Source organism: Rhynchophorus ferrugineus, unplaced genomic scaffold, assembly GCF_030347505.1.
Source record: "Rhynchophorus ferrugineus isolate W39M unplaced genomic scaffold, kcgeb_rfMv2 rfM4, whole genome shotgun sequence".
Classification (NCBI taxonomy): Eukaryota; Metazoa; Arthropoda; class Insecta; order Coleoptera; family Curculionidae; genus Rhynchophorus; species Rhynchophorus ferrugineus.
Window position 1 is genome coordinate 1,247,273 of NW_027472583.1, and position 21,325 is coordinate 1,268,597.

The 21,325-nt window shown below is 36.1% G+C and overlaps 1 protein-coding gene across 1 annotated transcript in view; it reads right to left on the minus strand.

Annotated features, from left to right (window-relative positions):
• futsch (microtubule-associated protein futsch) overlaps nt 1–21,325 on the minus strand; it is a 135,232-nt gene that overhangs the window by 5,717 nt on the left and 108,190 nt on the right. The window contains exons 5-9 of the mRNA XM_076403437.1: nt 20,624–20,792; nt 14,646–14,878; nt 13,766–14,588; nt 12,521–12,798; nt 158–11,384 (exon numbers count right to left, since the gene is read on the minus strand). Of these exons, the coding sequence (XP_076259552.1) occupies nt 158–11,384; nt 12,521–12,798; nt 13,766–14,588; nt 14,646–14,878; nt 20,624–20,792 (12,730 nt within the window). The remainder of the gene's footprint in view (nt 1–157; nt 11,385–12,520; nt 12,799–13,765; nt 14,589–14,645; nt 14,879–20,623; nt 20,793–21,325) is intronic.

The window sequence follows — 21,325 nt, forward strand, 5'->3', positions numbered from 1 at the left end:
ATATTACCTTGATGAATAAAGCCAATTTTGAACAAAAAACTCGTTTTCTTTCACTTTTCACCCAGGACTTTTCAGCTTATGTGTTATATTTAAGAAAATTATGCTTCAATCGTCTTTCCTTACACCTAAGGACCGTTTTACTTATTTTAAAACTTACCAATAAAGCTGGCTGACATGAGATCGATTTCTTCGGCCTTGGTTACAATCTCTCCTTCATCAAATGCCGCACTCCTGTACCTCGCCTGTGTGATTTCATAGAGGTGAGTCGCAGGAACGGTCTCCTGCACATCACCGGGTAGGGAACCGTAGAAGGACATGCTCATGGGGTCCATCTTCATGTCCAGCTCGTCTAGGTCCGACTGAGAGTGGGCCACCTGCGATTTGGTGCTTAAATCGTCGTCATCAGTTTCAGTCTGTTCGCTAAGTCCTCCCTCCATTCTGGACGATGGCGATTTCATATCTCTGCCGATGGGACTGGCTGGAACCGTGGGTGGAGTGGTTCTCCCTGACTGCTCTTGCGTCGGTTTCGGAGAAGGAAGCGAGGTCGATGAGGTGGATGCGGTGGTAGTCGCTGGAAGTTGCTCTACAGGTCTGATATAGATTTTCGCATCACACGTATCAGTAGTTCCTCCCACTCGTTCGTTATCCAAGAAGGCTTGGTTGGCGTCTTTGACTGTTTTGGTGTCCGTTTTAATACTGATTTCCACGTCGGATATCGACAGTTTCTTTGGTTCCGCAGCTATGCTCAGGCCTAAACTCTCCTTCGCCACCGATTTCTTCTCCATACTTTCTTGCTCGCTCTTATCCAGTTGACTAGAACTTACTTCTAACACTACATCATCCTTAGAACTAATTTTATCACCACTTTTATCTATCACATCTAATTTTGCCTCCGCTAGACTAGACTCCTCTTTCTTCGCAACTACTTTCACGTCTTTGGTTTCTTTATCGTATTTATCCTGATCATGCGGTTCTTCCTTATCCCTCTTCTTGTCTTCCACCACGTCTTTCTCGGCGTCTACCTTCTCCTTGCCGTCATAAGGCGAAGGCGGTTTCTGGGAATAAGCCGCATCGGCCAACTTATTGGAATCGATGCGTTCCGTCGTCGTTGACGCCTCCTCTCTGTCTGATTTCTGATAGTCCTTGGTAGGCATGCAACAAGTATCGAATGATATGTTCTTGGCGAGCTCTAAGACTTCGTCGAGGCTGTGCTCCAGATGAGCGACTCGTTCTTCTATGATTTTCTGGTCTTTCTCAATGACCTCTTTATCCACCTTGAAATCGCCGGATGGTTTACATTTATCAAACGATACCTGTTCGGAGATCTTGGAGAGATCTTCAATGCTTCTGGTCAGATGATCCACCTGTTGATCTATTTGCTTCTCGCTCTTCTCGATTGTCTCTTTCTCGACCTTGACTTCATCAGATGGCTTGCATTTAGCAAACGATACCTGTTCGGAGATCTTGGAGAGATCTTCAATGCTTCTGGTCAGATGATCCACCTGTTGATCTATTTGCTTCTCGCTCTTCTCGATTGTTTCTTTCTCGATCTTAACCTCATCAGATGGCTTGCATTTATCAAAGGACACTTGTTCGGATATTTTTGTGAGATCCTCAATGCTCCTGGACAGATGATCCACCTGCTGATCTATTTGTTTTTCACTCTTCTCGATTGTTTCTTTCTCGATCTTAACTTCATCAGATGGCTTGCATTTATCAAATGATACCTGTTTAGACATTTTGGTCAGATCCTCAATGCTTCTTGTCAGATGATCCACCTGTTGATCTATTTGTTTTTCACTCTTTTCGATTGTTTCTTTCTCGATCTTAACCTCATCAGATGGCTTGCATTTATCAAAGGACACTTGTTCGGATATTTTTGTGAGATCCTCAATGCTCCTGGACAGATGATCCACCTGCTGATCTATTTGTTTTTCACTCTTTTCGATTGTTTCTTTCTCGATCTTAACCTCATCAGATGGCTTGCATTTATCAAAGGACACTTGTTCGGATATTTTTGTGAGATCCTCAATGCTCCTGGACAGATGATCCACCTGCTGATCTATTTGTTTTTCACTCTTTTCGATTGTTTCTTTCTCGATCTTAACCTCATCAGATGGCTTGCATTTATCAAAGGACACTTGTTCGGATATTTTTGTGAGATCCTCAATGCTCCTGGACAGATGATCCACCTGCTGATCTATTTGTTTTTCACTCTTTTCGATTGTTTCTTTCGCGATCTTAACCTCATCAGATGGCTTGCACTTATCAAAAGACACCTGCTCCGAAATCTCGGTCAGATTTTCAATGCTCTTCGATAATTCATGTACTTGTTGATCTATTTGTTTTTCGTCTTTTTCAGTAACAGTTTTTTCGATTTTGCATTCGTCCTTATCAGAGATATTTTGAGATGATTTAGTTACATCTTCAGTAGTTTTTCGCAAATCAATCTCCTTGCCTATGGGCGTCTCGTCTTTACCAGTCCCTTTTTCGACTTCGGTTTCATGCAACTTTGCCTTATCAATTGATTTCTCTTCAGAAATTTTGGCGACATCTTCTGAACTCTTCTTTTCGTGATCTACTTTTTGGTCTCCTTGTTTTTTCTCTGTTTCGATTATCTCTTTCTCCATTTTAATTTGTTCGGTTCTGTCTGCGAGGTCTCCTTTGCCCTTTTGTAAATCTAAATCGATCTTTTGATCTATTTGTTTTATATCTTCTTTCGTTATATCTTTCTCAATCTTAACAGCTTCAGAAATTTGTTCTGGTATCTTGGTGATATTTATAGTGCTTTTTTCTAGGTGGTCAACTTGCTTTTTGTCTGCTTCAAGTAGTTCTTTCTCGATTTTAACGGCATCAAGCGGTTTCACTGTCTCAACGGCGATTTCTCCAGATTTAACGATCTTTTCTTCTTCTTTCTCCATTGGATGCTTCTCGTCTTTAACCTCATCAGATGTTTTAGATTTATCCAAGGAACCTTGTTCTGGTAACTTTGAAATATCTTCTGTGCTCTTTTTTACTTCGTCAGTTGACTTTTTATCTGTATCAATTGTTTCCTTTTCAGTGTGAATATCGAGTTGCTTATCTTTTTCAGATGTTGCAATTTCAGATTTTTTTATGATATCTTCTGGTTCTTTCTGTTGATGATCTAATTGCTTTTCAACTTTTTCAGCTATTTCTTTCTCTGCTTTAGTATCGTCCTTACCGAAGGATATTTTTGTGATTTCTTCCGAACTTTTTTGTAGATCTACTTTCTCGTCTTTGAGTTTTTCATCCTTTTCAATTGATTCTTTAATTTCTTCAGATAATTTCATCCCTTCAGGCGATTGTTTGGTTTTATCAAAGCCGATCGCATCATGTACATCTTCTGTACTCTTTGATAGATGATGTAATTGTCTGTCCGTTTCTTTTTCTTCCTTTTTAGGCATTTCGTGTTTGATTTCAGGCTTCATATCATCTAGCTGTTCGTGCTTTTGTTGATCTTCTTTTTGTGATGGTTTATCCTTATCAAGGATGGTTTGTTCAGGTAATTTTGTTATATCTTCCGTGGTTTTTACAAGTTGGTCTACCTTCTGTTCTTTTTCAGTTTCCTTTTCGATTTTAACGTCATCAGCTGGTTTAGCCTTATCAGAAGAGAGTGGTTCTGGTATTTTTGTGACATCTGCGGTGCTTTTTATTAGTTGTTCAATTTTTTCATCTTTCTCCTTTTCTTCTTTTTTGGTATCTTCTTTCTCTATCTTCTTTTCATCGCCTTCTTTAGTTTTATCAATGGAAATATGTTCAGATATTTTTAAAATGTCTTCTGTGGTTTTACTAAGTTCATCTACTTTTTGTTCTTCTTTTTCTGTTTTCTGTTCGGTTTTAGTTTCAACTCGGTCAGAAGAAGGTTGTTCTGGTGTTTCCGTAATATCTTTCTTGCTGTGATCAGGATGTTCTATCGTCTTCTCGTCTGTTTGTGGATGAATTCCATCGAATTTCTCATCATATGTCGTTTTGATATCTTTTGAGTCTTTGATTTTAACTTCGTCAGATTCCTTTTCATCCAAGGTTGCTTTTTCAGATATCTTTTCGGTACCCTTAAAATGATCCACGGGTTTCTCTTTTTGATCACTTCTAATATCATCAGACTGTTCTTCGAACGTAACACGCTTGACATCGACTGTTTTTTCACCTTCTTTTTCATCTTTTTTACTGAATTCGTCTGGGACCTCTTTTTCACTTGATTTTGTGATATCCTCCTTTTCTTTTTTCGGTTGTTCATCCTTCTGTTTTTCAACTTCCTCTAAATGGAGACCTTTGGTTTCTTTCATGTGGGTTTCAGTTAAAGCTTCAATCTCAACTTTACTGACTTCGTCGAAGAAAGGCCCTTTTACATCTTTAGAATCATGTTTGTCTGTAGTGCCTAGTTCTTCAGCAATCTTTGATGGTTCGGTTATTTCTTCTGATTTAGCAATTGATTCAGTTGGTTTAAAGTGTGCTTCTGATTCTATTCCTTTTCCGAGATGAATATCTTCTGAAAGTTCGGTTTTGTGATCTGATTTCGTAATAGTATCAGTGATAGCGATTTCTTTTGTAGGTTCTGAAGTGGGTACAATTTTGTCTTTAGCAGCAGCTAATTCATCCTTCAATGCAATTTCTGTAGTTTTTGAGGCTTTATCATCAGTAACAGTATGATCATCCATTTTAGCACTAGCTTCTTTTGTGTCGAATAATTCACTTTCTTTTCCATCAACAGTTTCATACGGTCTGTCAGATAACTTGTCTGTTTTAGGTTCAATCTCAGTTTTTGCTAATTTAATATCTTCGGTTAACTTGTCTCCTAGTGTACTTAGTTTTTCTTCATGTTGTTTAACAGTATCAGCGAATGATACTGTAGCGTCTTTCAGAATTTCGTCTTTGGTTGCTTCAAAAGTCTTAGTATCTTCAGCTATCTTTTCAGCAGTTTTATCTTTAGTTTCAATGAGTGATCCTACGAAGTCTTTGGTGGAGCCTAGGAAATCGTCAATCTTTGATACAGCTTGTTCTTTGATATCAGTTAATGTTGTTTTCAAATCTGCTTCTACTTTGCTCAATTTATCTTCAACTTTTTCTAATTTCTCTTCGACAACCTCCTCTCCATGATCTTTGGTTTTACCAAGAAGCGATTCCGCAAATTCTTTGCCATGTTTGATGGCATCATCTACCTGCGGTTTGATTTCATCTTTAGTATCTGTTACTTTGGTGGTTAGATCTGATTCAATTTTTTCTACCTCCTTAAAAGCATCGGATAATTTGGTTGTGACTTTGTCACTTAATTCTTCATATCGTTTTTCCACTTTTTCTTCTAATTGTTGCATTTTATCTGTGGTTTTGGTTTCCAAATCAGTAACAGTTTGTTCGATTTTTTGGCCAGTTTTGTCCAATTTATCTGCAATAGCTTTTACTTCATCAGTTTTTGCTACCAAAGACTCTTTAACATCCTTTAGATCGGTTACTTTTGTTTGAATATCATCTTCAACTTTCTGAACAGTTTTGGAAATTTCCGGCAATTTATCTACTAATTGTTCTTCGATTTCATCAACTTTAGCTTTAAGTTTATCTTCTAATTGTTTGCTTTCATCGGCTAATACATCATATGAATCTTTCACTGTATCGATAACACTATCAATATGCGATGCAATTATATCTGAGGTGTCGGTTATTTTGGTTAGAGGTTCTTCTATTTTATCGGATAACTTGTCTTCTTTTGGTTCAATTTTCTTGTCTTCAGAACCAATCGAATCTTTAGCAACAACATCAATTTGTGATGAAATTTTCTGTTCTGCTTGATGTGGCTTGTCTTCTATTTTTTCCTCTAATTTCTCAAACTTGTCAGTTATCATATCAATTAAACCTTTGCTTGAATCGATGACTGCATCAAAATGATCAACCGCTTCGTCCTTAATGTCAGATATCACGGTTCCAACTTTAGTTTCAGCTGTCTTAATTTTATCTTCAACTTTATCAATAGCTTTTACCTTTTCAATTTGTTCTGCAGAATCTTTAATAATTTTAACTTCAACAGCATCAGCTTGTGATACTTGATCTTTAATTTCGGAGATTTTAGTATCTAAGTCTCTTTCAGTTGTATGCATTATTTTAGTTGCTTCAGATAAGGTGTCTTCAACTTGTTTGGTTAGCTTGTCTTCTATTGTACAAACTGCATCTTTCGTGTGGTCGACTACTGATTTCAAATCAACATCTACTTTCTTCTTGTCATCATCTTTAAATTCTTCGGGTAATTGTTCCGTAACTTTTTCTTCCAGTTTACTTATTTCTTTATCAAGTTTCTGTTCTAAATGCTTTGGTTGATCGGTCGTTTTTATTATATCTTCAGTAAGTACTTTGTCAAGCGGTATAGCTTGATCTTTGATGTCAATTATTTTGGTTACATCTGATTTTTCGATTATTTCAAACTTGTCTTCTATTTTTTTAGTTTCTTCAACAGCTGCCGATTTATCTTCTATTTTTTTGGATTGATCTACAAGAACACCTACTACATCTTTAGTAGATTCCATTAGGGATGTTTTTGTTTCTTTGATATCACTTTTTATCTCTTTTTTATCATGTTTGATTTGTTCCGATGTAGTGTCTATATTTTCTTCAGCTGGTTTTATTTGTTGGTCCACTACTTTAATTGCATCTTTGGCAGACTCGACAATACTTTCTACTTGAGGTTCTATTTTCTCTTTGACATCAGCTATTTTAGATTCGAAATGGTCTTCAGTTTTTTCAACATGCTCAGACACCTTATCATCAATCTTTCCAATTTCATCAGCTAACGTGTTTGCGGACTCTTTGGTGGAATCGATAATATCATCTACTTTTGACACAATTTGTTCTTTAAGATCAGATATTTTTTCTTTTAGGTCATCTTCGGTTTTTTGAAGAATCTTGGTTTCGTCAGCAATTTTTTCTTCCGTTTTGCTCAATTTATCTTCAATTTTCTCAGCGAATTGCACCACGTGATCTTTGGCGTCTAGTATTGTGTCTTTAATAGGGTCAATGATGGCTCCAATGAAAGATGTTTTATCTTTAAGATCTGTACCATCGATTTTAGCACCTATTTTTTCAGTTGACTCAATTTCGGTATGATCCTTGGTTGTATCTATGGTACTACCCTTTTGTTGCTCGAGTTTCTTTTCATCCTTCACGGTTTCTACGATTTTATCGATAGTTGGGACAAATTCATCTTTAATATCATGGATTTTGGTTTCTACTTTCGTAATATCTTCGCTAATTTTGGCATCTCCAAATGATTTGTCTACAATTTTCTCTCCTACTGCTACTTTGTCTTCAACTACGTGGTCCTTGATATCAGTCATTGTTCCTAAACCAGTCTCTTCCGTTTTGGGAGCTTTGGCATCTTCGGATTTTTTGTCATCGACTTTCTCTGTCACTGTTTTGATGTCAGTCAATTTTGGTTCCCATGCATCCACGTCTTTTTTAAGTTGTTCTTCTTTATCTTTGATGATATCAATATGACTTGTGTCGATCTTATCCTTTTTGGATTCAACGAAGGACACCTCTTTGATTACATCATCTTTGGCTCCAATTTCGGCCACAGTTTGTTGATATTCTTTCAAAGAATCTCCAAAATTGTCAGAAAACTGTCCGATACCTTTTACATCCTCCTCTACAGCGATAGTACCTTTGATATCAGTATCAATTTTCTTATCCAGAACATCATGAATGGTTTTGTCTTCTAATTTGTCTAATTTACTTTCGATAACATGTTCGCGCACTTCTTTCTCAATTGTTTCAATTTTATCTCCAATTGATGATATTCTATCGGGTTCGACTAAATCTGTACCCGCCGCTACGCTATCAGGAATTACTGAAATTGTCTTATCTTTTATATCTTTAGTTTCTACGACTAGTTTTTCTTCCAGTTGGGTCAATTTTTGATCAATATGATCACCAGTCTTTTTGCCAACCACCTTTATATCATCAAAAGATGGTCTAGTGTCTTCTGCAGTGATGGTTTTCTCCTCAGGAAGATCTTTTAAGGCATCGTGTTTTAATTCTAAATCAGGAAGAGCTTTTATATCATCTTTAAGCTCAGTTTTGGTTAACGTTTCTTGCATTTTATCATCAGGTTTCTGCACATGTTCGGTAGAGGTTTTCGTAAGCTCTATTTCTTTATCCTTGGAGATAAGTTCCTCGACTTTACTAATAGCACTTTTTTCGGTCTCTTTGATAATACCAGTGGCTTCTTCAAAAGCTTTTTCTTTGGAAATGTGTTCTTTTTCGGTGGTGGTAGTAAATTCGTCATCTTTAAAATGTACAGCACCACCTATAACGACATGTTTATCTTTGGAGGCAATTAAATCATCTGTTGGATGTACAAGTTCTTGAGCCGCATGAAGATCACAGACAAGATCATCATCGTGGGCAAGGTCTTTCTGGATCACTGATCCGTTTTCTATTATTTTATGGTCTTTTTCGACAGAGTCATTCTTTCCGATTATTTCGTCAGTTTTTTTAATTAGTCCAGTCTTATCTTCTTTAGGTGTATCACCAAAACTGTCAGTGTCTTTCTCGGTTGTGATAACGTCTTCTACCATATGGAGATCTTCAGATATTTCGGTCATGACCTTTTCGAAGCCCTGCTTAATCTCGTGACCTATTTCACTTACTGCATCGAAAATAGAACCTCTAGATTTATCTTCTGTTGCTGTTTTCTGGTCGGAGGCTGATTCTTTCGACTCGTCATCGGAGGTAATGCCTCTCACGGCATCCTTGACGCTTCCAAAGGTTTCTTTAATGGATTCGAAGAATCCCGATGGTTTATCTTCAAACACGTCGTCTTCTTTAACTTCGAGATCTTTTTCTGTAATTTGTTTGATTGTAGAGAAGGTGTCTGAAGCTGTTTCCACGATAGAGGATTTCTGAGATTGGGTTTTTTGGGAAGGCTCAGGTGATGAACGGCCGGAGCTTTCAGAGCTTCTGGAGAAAGTGATAGTACCGGGTGGGCATATTTCGATTTCTTCACCGCCATCTTCACTAGATGCGGTTACCAACATGCGATGTACCGTACCGGAGTCTTCGTCCTTGTCGTCTTTCGATGTTTCTTTGCTGTCTTTTTCTTCAGATTTTTCTCTGATTCCGGAAATCATTTTCGACGATTCGGCCATCAGCTCCCGAGCGTCAGCTAGCAGGTCTTTTCGCTTGGATTTATCTGTCTTTTCTTCGGATTCGGGGATAACTGTGGTCTCCTCCTCAATTGGTGGAATGCTGTCCATATGGACGATTTCCTTTTCGGTCGTGGGAGAATCCTGCGTAGTTATGTGGGTCTCTCGAAGCTCCTGAGTGAATGGCAACTTTCCCTGAAGTTCCTCTAGGGGAGCTTCGGATTTAAGAACCTCAGCTACGCTGGCGACTATCTTTTTGACGTCTTCTTCCCGTTCTGATGGGGATTTTCGTCCCAGTTGCGTTTTGTCAATATCAAGTTCTTTTAATATCTTCTTCTGCTCTTCGGTGGTAGGTTCCGATTGGACGGTTTCCTCCGCCATCATCTCTACGGAATCACCAGCCGTGTGTTTCAGTTCTTGCAGTTTGTCGTCGAGTTTTACAATTTCCTCCAAGTCTTCTTTAATGGGAACATGTGCGGCTTCTTCAGACTCCGACGCCTCCGCCATCAAATCGCTTACTTTGAGCTCTTCGACGGTTTCACCGACGGTTTTCTTCAGTTCCTGCAGTTTCTCATCGATATCTTTCACTTCTTCGTGCGCTTCCTTCAGACTCGTGATCTTAGTCTCAATTTCCTCTTTCTCTTGTTGGTCTACCTCTTCGACTGATGCTTTCTTATCGGCTTCTTCGATAAGACGTTTGATATCGACCTGTTCATGTACTAACAATTCCTGAATCTCATCTTCCTTTCGGATATTGTAGTCCTCGTCGCTCTCACTTTCCGATATTTTTTCTTTGCTTTCCATGTCGATGGTAGCCTTTTCTTGTTTAACGCTTTCTTCTGCTTCTGGTTTATCCTGTTCAGCGTGTTTGGTTTCTTTTAATTCCTCTTTCTTATCTAACTGTTGGTCTTCTTTCGTAACGTCTTTGATTTCCTCTTTCTTGTCCGTTGGAGCCTTGCCAGGCTCTTTGATATCGGAAAAATCATCTTCTTTTTCGTCTTTTGTTACTACTACCCAATCTTCGTCGAAGCTTTCGTGGATTTTCTCTTTGAGAAGAAATGCTTCGGTATCGGTTAGCTTCTTTTCTTTGGTTACCGTTTCGTGTTTATATAGAGTAGTTGATTGTTCGGGCTCTTTTTGGACAGTCTTCGAGTCCTCTTTTTTGACTTCAACAATGGGTTTTTCGTCTTTGGTTGGTTTAAGTTCGGATGATGGTGGTTCTGATTTTTTAGTGTCTTTGAGGACGTCAATTTCATTGCTCTTCTTCTCATCTGTGTGGAACTCATGGTAATCGGCTTCTTCGTGGACTGGTAGATCGGCTACCTCGTCGGGTGTTTTAACAATATCTCTGATGTGTTTTTGTTTATCCAGAGATATGCCAACGACTTGTGGTATTTTCGATTGACTCTCTTGTTGGCTTTTCGGTGGTAACTGAATGATGGGTACCTCCTTCTCTTTCGTTTCTTCTTTTACGTGCTTTTCTTCGATGATTTGTCCGTTGTCTTCCTTGATCTCGTCCAACGTGATACGTTCATCTTCGGGGAGAGTTGGAGCTGTGGTGGTCGCTCCCGATTCCATGGTAGCAGATATTTTCTCCTCCGGATGGGATTCGACGACCTCTTTCATTTCTTCTTCGCCCGTTTCTTTCTTTTCAGTTGTAGTGGTAACTTTTTCTTCCGGCGACACAACGGGAACCTTTTTGGATTCAGGTTGTTCGACGGCTACCTTAGACAACATTTCCTCTTTCGGAGGTGTTACTTCCTTCTCTTCCTTGGCGATTTTAATATCTTTTTCTTCCGTGCTCAGTTTTCGCTGTTTCTCGGATTCTTCGCTATCACGAGCCAGTTTCTGCATCTCGTCCTCCTTGGCTTCCTGGTCGGTGGTGTCAACGATTTCTTCCTTCTCGATGATGAGATACTCCTCGGTCTCCAGTTTATCGTCGATGGAGATGTCTTTGATTTTGCGAACGCCGGGTTCGACCTCTTCCTTGTCGTCTTCGCCCTTCCGGAAGACCGCCTCTATCTCCTTGACGGCTTCCTGTTCTTCTTTGAGCTCTTCGAGTTCGCGATCTTTCAAGTGTTGAATTTCTTCTGGGGTCATCTTGGCGATATCCTTCTTGAGGATGCTCTCCTGGTCGGCGGATGGAGTGCTCACGGTGCTGGAGTCGGTGGTGCCTTCCTTGTCGAGTTTACCACGTTTAGACAGCGAGTCTGGTTTTTGTACACCATTAGTCATCTGGAAAAAAATTGTTGTTAGAGAGTTTCTTTCAATAGACCAACGGACATTGCTAGTCATGTTTTGTAAATTCGTATTTAGTGCATAGTGTATGATTTTTGTTATCCTCGCAAAATACCACCTGTGGTTTATGAGTATTTATTATGATAATTTGTACATTCGTTGAGAAGGTAAGTTTCTTGTAACATATAATATTCTATCAGTAAATTTTAATTATATATTCGCTTTAATATCAGACATTATTGATTTAAATAGTGACACGGAAAGTGACAGCGATTGAATGAAACTTTTGACCATCATAATTATTTTTAGGATTATGATTCAAAATTCTGTGCTTAGACCTGCGTATTTGGTTAGAATTTAGAACAGAGAATATATTAAATGATTTACGGATATGGAAAATTCATTAAGTGAATAAGTGATTCACTCTAATTTTATTAAAAAATGTACACAGGTAGCAGAAAAAAAACTAAGGAGTAATAGAATTATATCAAAATAATTTGATAAAGAAATACAGCAACCAAGGAAATGAGAACTAAACGTAAAAAGATAAATATGATCTCTAATGAGAGCAAATTACATTACTTGGATATACAATTTTTATTAGAAGGATTAGGCTCCCAGGGGATACCATTAAATAAAAAAACGCACCTGTAGCTCTACTTTATAGATGGTGTGAACAAAAGTTTAATATAAATATAATAACGACCCTAGTCTAAAGACTATTGTGGCTGTATGATTAACTACAGTTGTTTTCAGTTGTTAAAATGCTAAAACGAACAAAAATCAAAATTGGTACAGCAACATTGCGACGTTCTGACTTGACATACATTTTGATGTCGTGAGTTCACTGTTTTATTGGATGGACTATATAAAGTGAAGTTGAATTTGAAGAGTTTATTAAGTAGTTTTATAGTTGAATATCGACTGGTTCACTTTACTGTTTATAGTTAGTTGTAAGAGGTATTTAGTGACTAAATATTTTATAATAATAACCTAGTAATTAACCTAGGCGTTTAGAAAAGGGTAACGTCAGTTCGTGAGTCACCGACATTACCAAATAGAAACGGCTCTAATGGCAGTTCATATTAATAAAACTAAAATGTACACATTAACCTATTAAAAAAATTGAATACCTTTTTAACAGGACTTGGTGGACCTTTGGCAGTCTTTGGTCTTCTAGAAATAGGCTTGCGATCGAGTTTATGCTTTGTTTCTGTGGTAGGGGCTGTTTTGGGAGTTGCTTCTTTTTTGATCGGAGCTTTCTTGCTCTCAATTACCCTGCGGTTATTGGCATCTTTGGTACTTTTAGCTGGAGTAGCACTTGGGGACGGTTTTGTCGGTAGCTTCTTGTCTTTTTCTTTTAAGTCACCGTTGGTTTTGTTTTCTAATGTCTTCTTAGGAGTTGTGGGACCTAATGAAACATATTATTTGGTAAAGAAGTAAACATAGGCAAATATTTTTTGACATAATTATTTGTTACAATCAGTGTCTTTGTAGTTTATCTTGATTTTTACGATTTATTTCACAATTTCTGCTCAAAATCGATTTTTAAATTATATTGTTAATACTTAATTTTCTCTCAGATTCGTATCATACCTACTAGAGGTCTAAATAAGTCTCCATAATGTTTTTCTTGTGTGAATATCAATGTAATTTTTAAAGAAATTAAAGTAATATATTGGGGGGAAAGTAATTTCTGTTCTTTTCCTAATAAATTGCATTAAATTCGCGTATCTTTAGTAATACTTATTCGACGAAGCGATACCCTATCGCGTTTACAAGAGCTTAAGTGAGCACCAATGTCAGAACTGGTCAACTAATTGTTGATCAGTGACATGTCATTTAAAAATCGACGAACTTCTTTAAAACATAAAGGTAGACTGGTAACGATAACAGGTTACATTAAGTGTTTGATGGTGGATGGAATTGACTTGTCCATCATGAGTTGCTTGAACCTGACCGAATCATTAATTGCTGTATTCTCTACTGTCAGCAACTTATGCAATTAAAGCAGTCGATTAAGAAAAATTACTACAATAGTTCAATAAGAAAGGCTTTGTTTTCAAAGATTTAATCATATTGTTGAGTATGGTGATATATTAACAACAATTATAGGATATGTGTCTAAATTTCTTTTTCTTGAATAAAATAGACATAACTTTATATTGTGCTACAATTAATTTATTATCAAATTGGCTTAAAAAGAGATGAAAGATGGGATAGAGTTATAGTTTTCAGTGGAGAATACTTTGATTAACCTCTTCAATAAGTAAGAGAAAATTATACATCAACAATGTCATTTTCAATATACAATGTCATTTTCAAACAACATTAATAATGTGTTGGGTATTGATTGAAAATGAAAATATTATACTAACCTTTTCTTTCTTGGATGGGCCTCTTCCTTTGCTGACTCTCACTGCGTCCTTTGGGTTTGCTTTCACCAATCCTTGGCTTTTGTTTGATTTTCTCTCCATTTTCCACAATTTTTCCAACATCTTCAATTTTCTTTCCTTCGTCTTCTTTCTTGACTTTCTTTTCTTTCTCGCTTTCTACCGAATCTGATTTCTTCACCTTCGACTCCTTGACCTCACTGATGATGTCACCATTCTTCATCGATTCCTCTTGGATGATCTTGTTTTCTGTTTTCTTATCGCTGATGATCTTGTCTTTGGAACTGAGTTTATCTATAACGTCTTGTTTGGTTTTCTTTACCGGGGCGAGTGATTTCTCACTGCACACTGGGTGTTTGATACATTCGACACTTTTCAGTTTATCAAAAGCTTCGAGGATTTTTTTCTGTGGGGTACTGCCGGGGTAAAGTATTCTGGTGATGGTATCGTTGGGATTAGCGGGTTGCCAGACTAGCAGGGCGCAGATCGACACCAAGTTTTGTAAAGGAAACGAGAATTCTTTGCCGCTTTTCCCGCTAGCGAACAGTTTCGGATCACTTTGGTTCCATTTCTGGAGGAAGTCTTTCACCTCCCTCGAATTCTTGTCTGGTGACAGCACGTACATATTCAACGTACCGTGACCCACTTTATGATAGAGAATGACAGGGTCGTTGTCTTTGTAACAGGTTTGTGGCGAGAGGTTAAGCTGACGCAGATCTTGGACCAAATTTTGACCCTCCTCCAGAAGACTGATGATGAGAGGGTCTTTATCTTTATCCCCATCAGGACTCAGAAGAGATTTGCGTTCCTAAAAGAAGTAGAAAATTGGTAGATGTTACAACAAAGAAAATTCATGAGTGCTCACCTGAATATTGCAGAAGAAATGTCCAATTTGAGGATACACAGCGCCCTGTTTCTTCCTCTTAAGTACCGATCCGATTCCGCTAATGCTGCTGTTATTTAGTCGAGACATAAGAACAGCGTCTAGTCGGTCTAAATGCCTAACGAAGTCCCAGAAGCAGGCTTTCCTGGAGTAGCCGCCATCTAGGAGCATGTTGAATCCGTTGATGCCGAAGAGTGCAGCATCTCCTTGTCCACCTATAAATTGTTCAATCATTATTTCCACTGAGCCATCAAAGAATCAACAAATTCAATTGCATACTAATCATTAATCAATTCATAATCATACATACTTGTGATAAAATGAGCCATACTGCAATTTTTTTATTCAGATAAAAATAACCTCAGATCACATTGAGGGTTTATTAGAAATATGATCATCAGAGCAAATTTCATATTATATATATATATATATATATATATATATATATATATATATATATATATATATATATATATATATATATATATATATATATAAATATTTTTGGCGTCTCATACAAAAATATAAATATATACACCGTATTCAGTGTTCACTAGAAGGAAGACGATATTTTAGTGTGTTATAAGCTTTGTTCTACAATAGTAAAAATAAGTGAAACCCAAGGTTAATTGACAAAAACCGACGAACATTAAAAAGGGGTCTTGATAAACAGTGACAAAAATTCAGAACTCATTTGAGCAAAACTGCTTCGATAAAAACAGTATGGCGGGAGCTCCACAAAGCTAACATTCATAGAAGGGCTGCGATTGTCAAAGCCTTTATAACGAAAGAAGCGATACAAAGATCATAAAACCTGGACAGGATGTGATGTAGTCAACTACAAACTGCCAAAATTATGCATGGAGAACCCTAAAAGAAGCCTACGAACCGAACTGTGTATTTCCTACAGTCAAATACGGCGAAGGTTCCGTTATGATTTGAACGTAATATCGTGGTATTCAGCAGGTTCTCTCAATCAAACCATCGATGGTCGGATTAATGGTAATCAACCAGCAGATTACAACGATGGCCAAATTGAACAAATTGCATTCTCACTCATTGCATAAACCAGATCTGGCTTCCAATGACTAATGGCTGTTTGCAGGTCTCAAGAAAATGTTCCAGAGAAAGAAATTTACTAATATAAAGAAGTGATTATTGATGTTTGAAGCCTATTTTGAAAATGACCACACAATTTTAATTATTGGAAAAACTCGATATACGTATCTCCTATTACGTGGTAATATAAATATTTTATGACCAGATCTCTTAGGCACTACATTTATCCTTGTCCTAAATAAATCTTTCTTTTTTCCTTTCAGCTCGATAACAAATCTGAAAATAAACGATCTCGTTTATCCCTTTTTTTTCGAAGGATGAAATAACGCGAAATGCTTTTACAGAGAAAATTGGACAGGAGAGAAATATATTTTTGTGTTTCAATTTCGTTTGGAATTTTAAAGAGAATACGCTGTTGGATATGTAAATTTGGAGAGGGTTGAATGCTGTCTTTTCCTTTAATAAAAGAACAAGGGAGTATAAGTTTACTTGGAAACATTGTCAATAAAAAAAGGTTAGTATATTCTGTTTATTTTAAAATCGTAGAGATATAGATTAATGATGCTTATACACTTTGTGTAAATACAACAAAATACTTCATGAAATTGCTGTTTGCAGAAAAAAAACTAAAAATAGACAGATTAGATCTAACTAAAGAAAAACATTATTAGTGTTAATTTTTCGTCAAGAATATTTTTCTTAGAATATTTTCTTTAGTTGAAATCTCCTTCCTTATATCTCTGGATCCTACTCAAGAATATAACACATGCGTTGAAAAGTTTTTATTTATTACTAACCTTCAAAAGAAAGTTGCTTCATGATAATCTACTCAGAAGTTTATGAATTATTATACTAAGAGTGACACTAATTTTGTTATTTTCAAAACAATGGATTAAAAACAATTTCGTGTTTTAATTTTATGCTACTTCTAAATGGGAAAAAATATCGGTCAAAAGAAATGTTTTAAGGACTTTGTTTGATCAGAAACAACAATAAAATGTTGGTTTGTTGACTTCAAACGTAGTCGTAGAGACAACTATGATGCAGAACGCAGTGGACGTTCAAATGAGGTGTTCAACACCAAAAGACATTTTAAAAAAACACAAAATCGTTTTGAATGATCGAAAAGTGAAGTTGCGAGAGTTAGCTAATATCAAAAAGGTATTAAAAGAACGTGTTGGTTTTATATTGCATGAGTATTTGACTATGAGGAACCTCTGTTCAAAGTGGGTACCGCAATTTGCTCACTGGTGACGAAAAACAAGAACGTGTTGATGATTCTGAGCAGTGTTTGGTCATGTTTAAACGTAAAACCGGAATTTTTGCAGCGATATGTGACAATGGATGAAACATGGATCCATCACTTCACTCCACATTCAAGACAATGGTCATCTGAGTGGACAGCAACTGGTGAACCTCGTCCAAAGCGCTTGCAAAATAATCGGTTATGGCCTCGGTATTTTGAAAACAACTATGTAGAGAAGGGAACTACCTTCAACAGTGAATATTATATAGCGTTATTGGAGCATTTAAAGATCGAAATTGCAAAGAAACGATCGCATATGGCAAAGAAAAAAAATTGGTTCATCAAGACAACGCACCGTCTGACAAGTCAATCAAAGCAATGGCAAAACTATATGAACTGAACCTTGAATTGCTCCCGCATAGACCGTATTCGCCAGATTTGGTTCTCAGTGACCACTGGCAGACTCTTTACAGATAAAAAAATGCTCACCGGTAAGAAATTTCGCTCAAATGAAGGGATTACCTCTGAAACTGAAGCTTATTTTGATGCAAAAGATAAATCGTTCTACAAAAGTGGTATTGAAATGTTAGAGCGGCGTTGAAATTATTGTTGTCGATTCTCAGTTCAAAAGCACCATAAATTATTTTTCCCTTTCAAAAAACAATGTAGCTCAGTAGAATTAATTAGAATCTTGTAGGTGCTTATCTGAAGAAGAATGCTGTCAAAGTCCTCCAAATACTTTTAGAAAATTATGGTGATATTGCTTCGTCATATACCAATAATCAGTTTTAGTTTCAACAATTTGAAAGTAGTGATTTCGATATCAATGACAAACCCCGACCTGGATGATCAAAAAAGACAATAAATTGCAAGGCTTATTGGACTCAGCTTATATTATCAAAAAATATTCAGACAGTTTATCGGTCGGTAATAATAATTGATAATAATATTGGTGCTCTCGTTTAGATCACTGGCTGGATTCATGCGAGTGAGTATTTAAATATATTCTATGATGAAGTCCTTATTATGATTAGCATATGACTGCTAAACACTGCCATATTCCAAGATGATAACACGCCCATACACACTGGTTGAAAGATTCAGTATGGTTTGAGGATCACCAGAATATCATCAAATATCTTCCCTGGACGGCACAGTAGCTAGCACAACGCTAGGCCTCAATATATTTGAACCTTTACGGGGAGTTTTAGAGCAAGCAGTGAGGAGTAATTTCCATCTCCAACATCATTGAAGCAGTTAGCTGACGTTTTGGTACAAGAATGTGTAGCGACCTTGAGGCATGTCGAATTTTACATCGTGGAATAACGGTCTACAAAATACCCAGAAATATAATCCCAGATGTTGAACATGGGCGGGGTGCCAGCAGCGCCAACTAGAACCCGACAGGGAATAGCTGGCGGCAACCCCGAGATGTTTATCTGGAATGTGATCGAATGGTATTGCGATTCATTCAGTGCTCGACCCTCGTTTGGTTTAGACGTGCCACCATCGACTGCCCAAGCCTCGTCTCCAGGTAACGCCGCTGCCATCCTTTTTATCATTTGTATTTTCCACACATTTTTATATAGCCAATAAATAACGGTCACTTAATGTAAACACCACTGTTTCATTTCGTTTTACCTCCATTCAACGGGCCACATCGTTTACCGTAAAAATGCTACAAAATCACTTGGAGACAATTCAGACACACTAGGAATGTATTCTGCAAAGAATTGAAGCTATTTTAAAAGCAAATAGTATCCCAATAACTTATTAATAAATAAGTATTATGTATACATAAGGTTTTCATATTATTTTGACGATTACGTGTATATAGTATCAATGCTCTTTCAATGAATAACCTTTTAAAGTAAAAAATGATCGGAATACATGCAAATATCTATATTAAACATTTAAAACACCGTTTAAAACAATTCAATTCATCGAGTTGAGTAAAAATAACCCAAAATCACAAGTTCCAATCAGTCATCGTATTGTGTTATCTGTAGTCCTCCCTTTATTAGAATTTAAAATTTAATCCGCCAAATGTCTGTGAAAAATGGGACAATACGGAAGGCTAAAATTGGACAGAGAAAAAACACATTTTCGCTTTTCTGTTTAGTTTGAAATTTAAAAGGAAACAGACTGCTGAATATGTAAATTCCAGAAAGTAGGGGATGGTTATTGTCGTGTCGGCGGAAAGCATTGGGGAAATGTGTAAAACGTATTTTCTTCCTTAATATTCCATTCGTGTTCCAGGGAAATGTTGAATGTATTCTTGCTTTGTTTTTTACAAAATTAAGATATTGTAAAGTTTGTCTTTGTTCCAAGTAAAATGAATTATTTTTACAATACTTGGTTTAAAATGATTCGATGATATTCATCATTATGTATTAGTTCATAGCTAATGTTACGTAGTACTAATGATCGAATTAGTTGGCAAAAATAAGTATAAAAATTCTGATAAGCTAATCATATTTCTTCTTGAAAAAAACTATGTTAAAGAACATAATGATATCTCCTGAAATAAAAACGTTTTGTATTAATTAGGTTGGATATTATTTCTGTCGAATCTTTTATTTGGATTCTAGTTACTAATTAATACAATATTATATTTAATATTATTATATTTATTGAATGTAAAAATATAATGTAACACACGCTTTAAGAAATTATATTTTTAGTCATAAATCGTGGAAGAATATATTGATTGACCCAGAAATATATTTTTGTGGTCGAAATTAATAGTTCTTTTGACCTTTACATAATATCCAACTACATTATCAAATTATATAACTTTTATTTTTAATAATTTGTTATTTCTCATATAGTTTATAATATTTATTTTATATTCTACTGCATACACACAATTTAGCTTAATACCTACCTAAACCTATTTATCTATTTGCAATATTATTTTCACTATTATCAAAGTCGGTGCCAAGAACAAACAATATAAAAATTATAATATAATTTTATGACATATACACAAAATTAAACTACGAACAAAACATATCTAATTTGTTGCTAATACCGATTTCAGAGTGATCAGTTGGTTAAAATAAAATTGTAAATAGATAAATAGGGTTAGGTAGGTTTTAAGCTAAATTGTGTGTATATAGTTGAATATAAAATATGCGTAGTAAAGAGTTTATATAAGGTTTTTGTTTATTTTTATTTAGTTTATGTACGTATTTTATTTTAAAAAATGTTTTGTGTTAGTTAGTTTGTGAAGTCGGTTCAATTTTCTTGTTAAAAATATTTTATTGTATTGTAAATTTTAAGTTATTCGACAACGACTAGTAATTATATATTAATAGTAACATTTTTTAATTAAAACACACAATTATTAAGATTGACTTATGAAGTGAAAGAAACATTCACAACATGATTTGGCAGTTTACTGGTTTATTTATTTTTCAGAAATTGGTTTATAACTTCGATGGTTTCAAAAAACCAGATGTATTAACTAATTTGTGCCGTACCCAATAATAAATACGTAAAACTTAAGAAACATCATACTTGGTTGGTATAAATAATTTAGTTTATAATACATTGTACATTTCTAGAAGCTTGCTATAAACCTGTCGCCTCCTAACAATGATACGCAGAATAGCAAAGGTAGTAATCAATATTAACACGCTACATTGCTTACCTGGAAAAACGTATAAGGTGGGCCTGGAAAATCTAATGTTTCCCACTACATCGGAGCTCTCCAGGATATTCTCCAGGGTGGAGGGAATCAAGAAAGGTTCTAAATATTTAATGAAGTTCAGGATAGATGGCGACCCGGTCGTTAGTACGTCTGTGGGATTAACTCGAACCTAAAAACAAAAGCATGTCTTAAACAAAACGTTAGTGTGAAATATTGTTCTGGGCCTTGGAGAAGGACTCCATTATATAGCCGCAACAGGTCGAGGTTCTTTTATATATAATTTTGGGGGTAAATTACGTATTAATGGTCGAGATTTGGGTCAAGCTGAGACTTTGATGTTTATTGGACGTAATAAAATTTTCTCTTCTTCATTTAAACGTTCAATGCGTATACCAAGTGTACCAGAAAGTCATTACCCGTTTCTCTAATAGATGTCGCTAAGCTTAAGTATATAATGTTATGATTTAATATATTTAACATCTGACATATTTCATTTTATTCTACTGGTAACAAGCTTCACAGCTATACATGTTATATTTAGCGAAAATAAATGTGAGAGAATGTGTGTGGTTTCCAAAATTCAAAAATCTTTATTTCGATGAACAAGATAAAGAATGTGGCATGGTAGACCGAAAATGTTTGAAAATGTGAAACTGCAATAGTTATTGGATGAAGAGCCAACCCAAACTCAAAAACTATTGG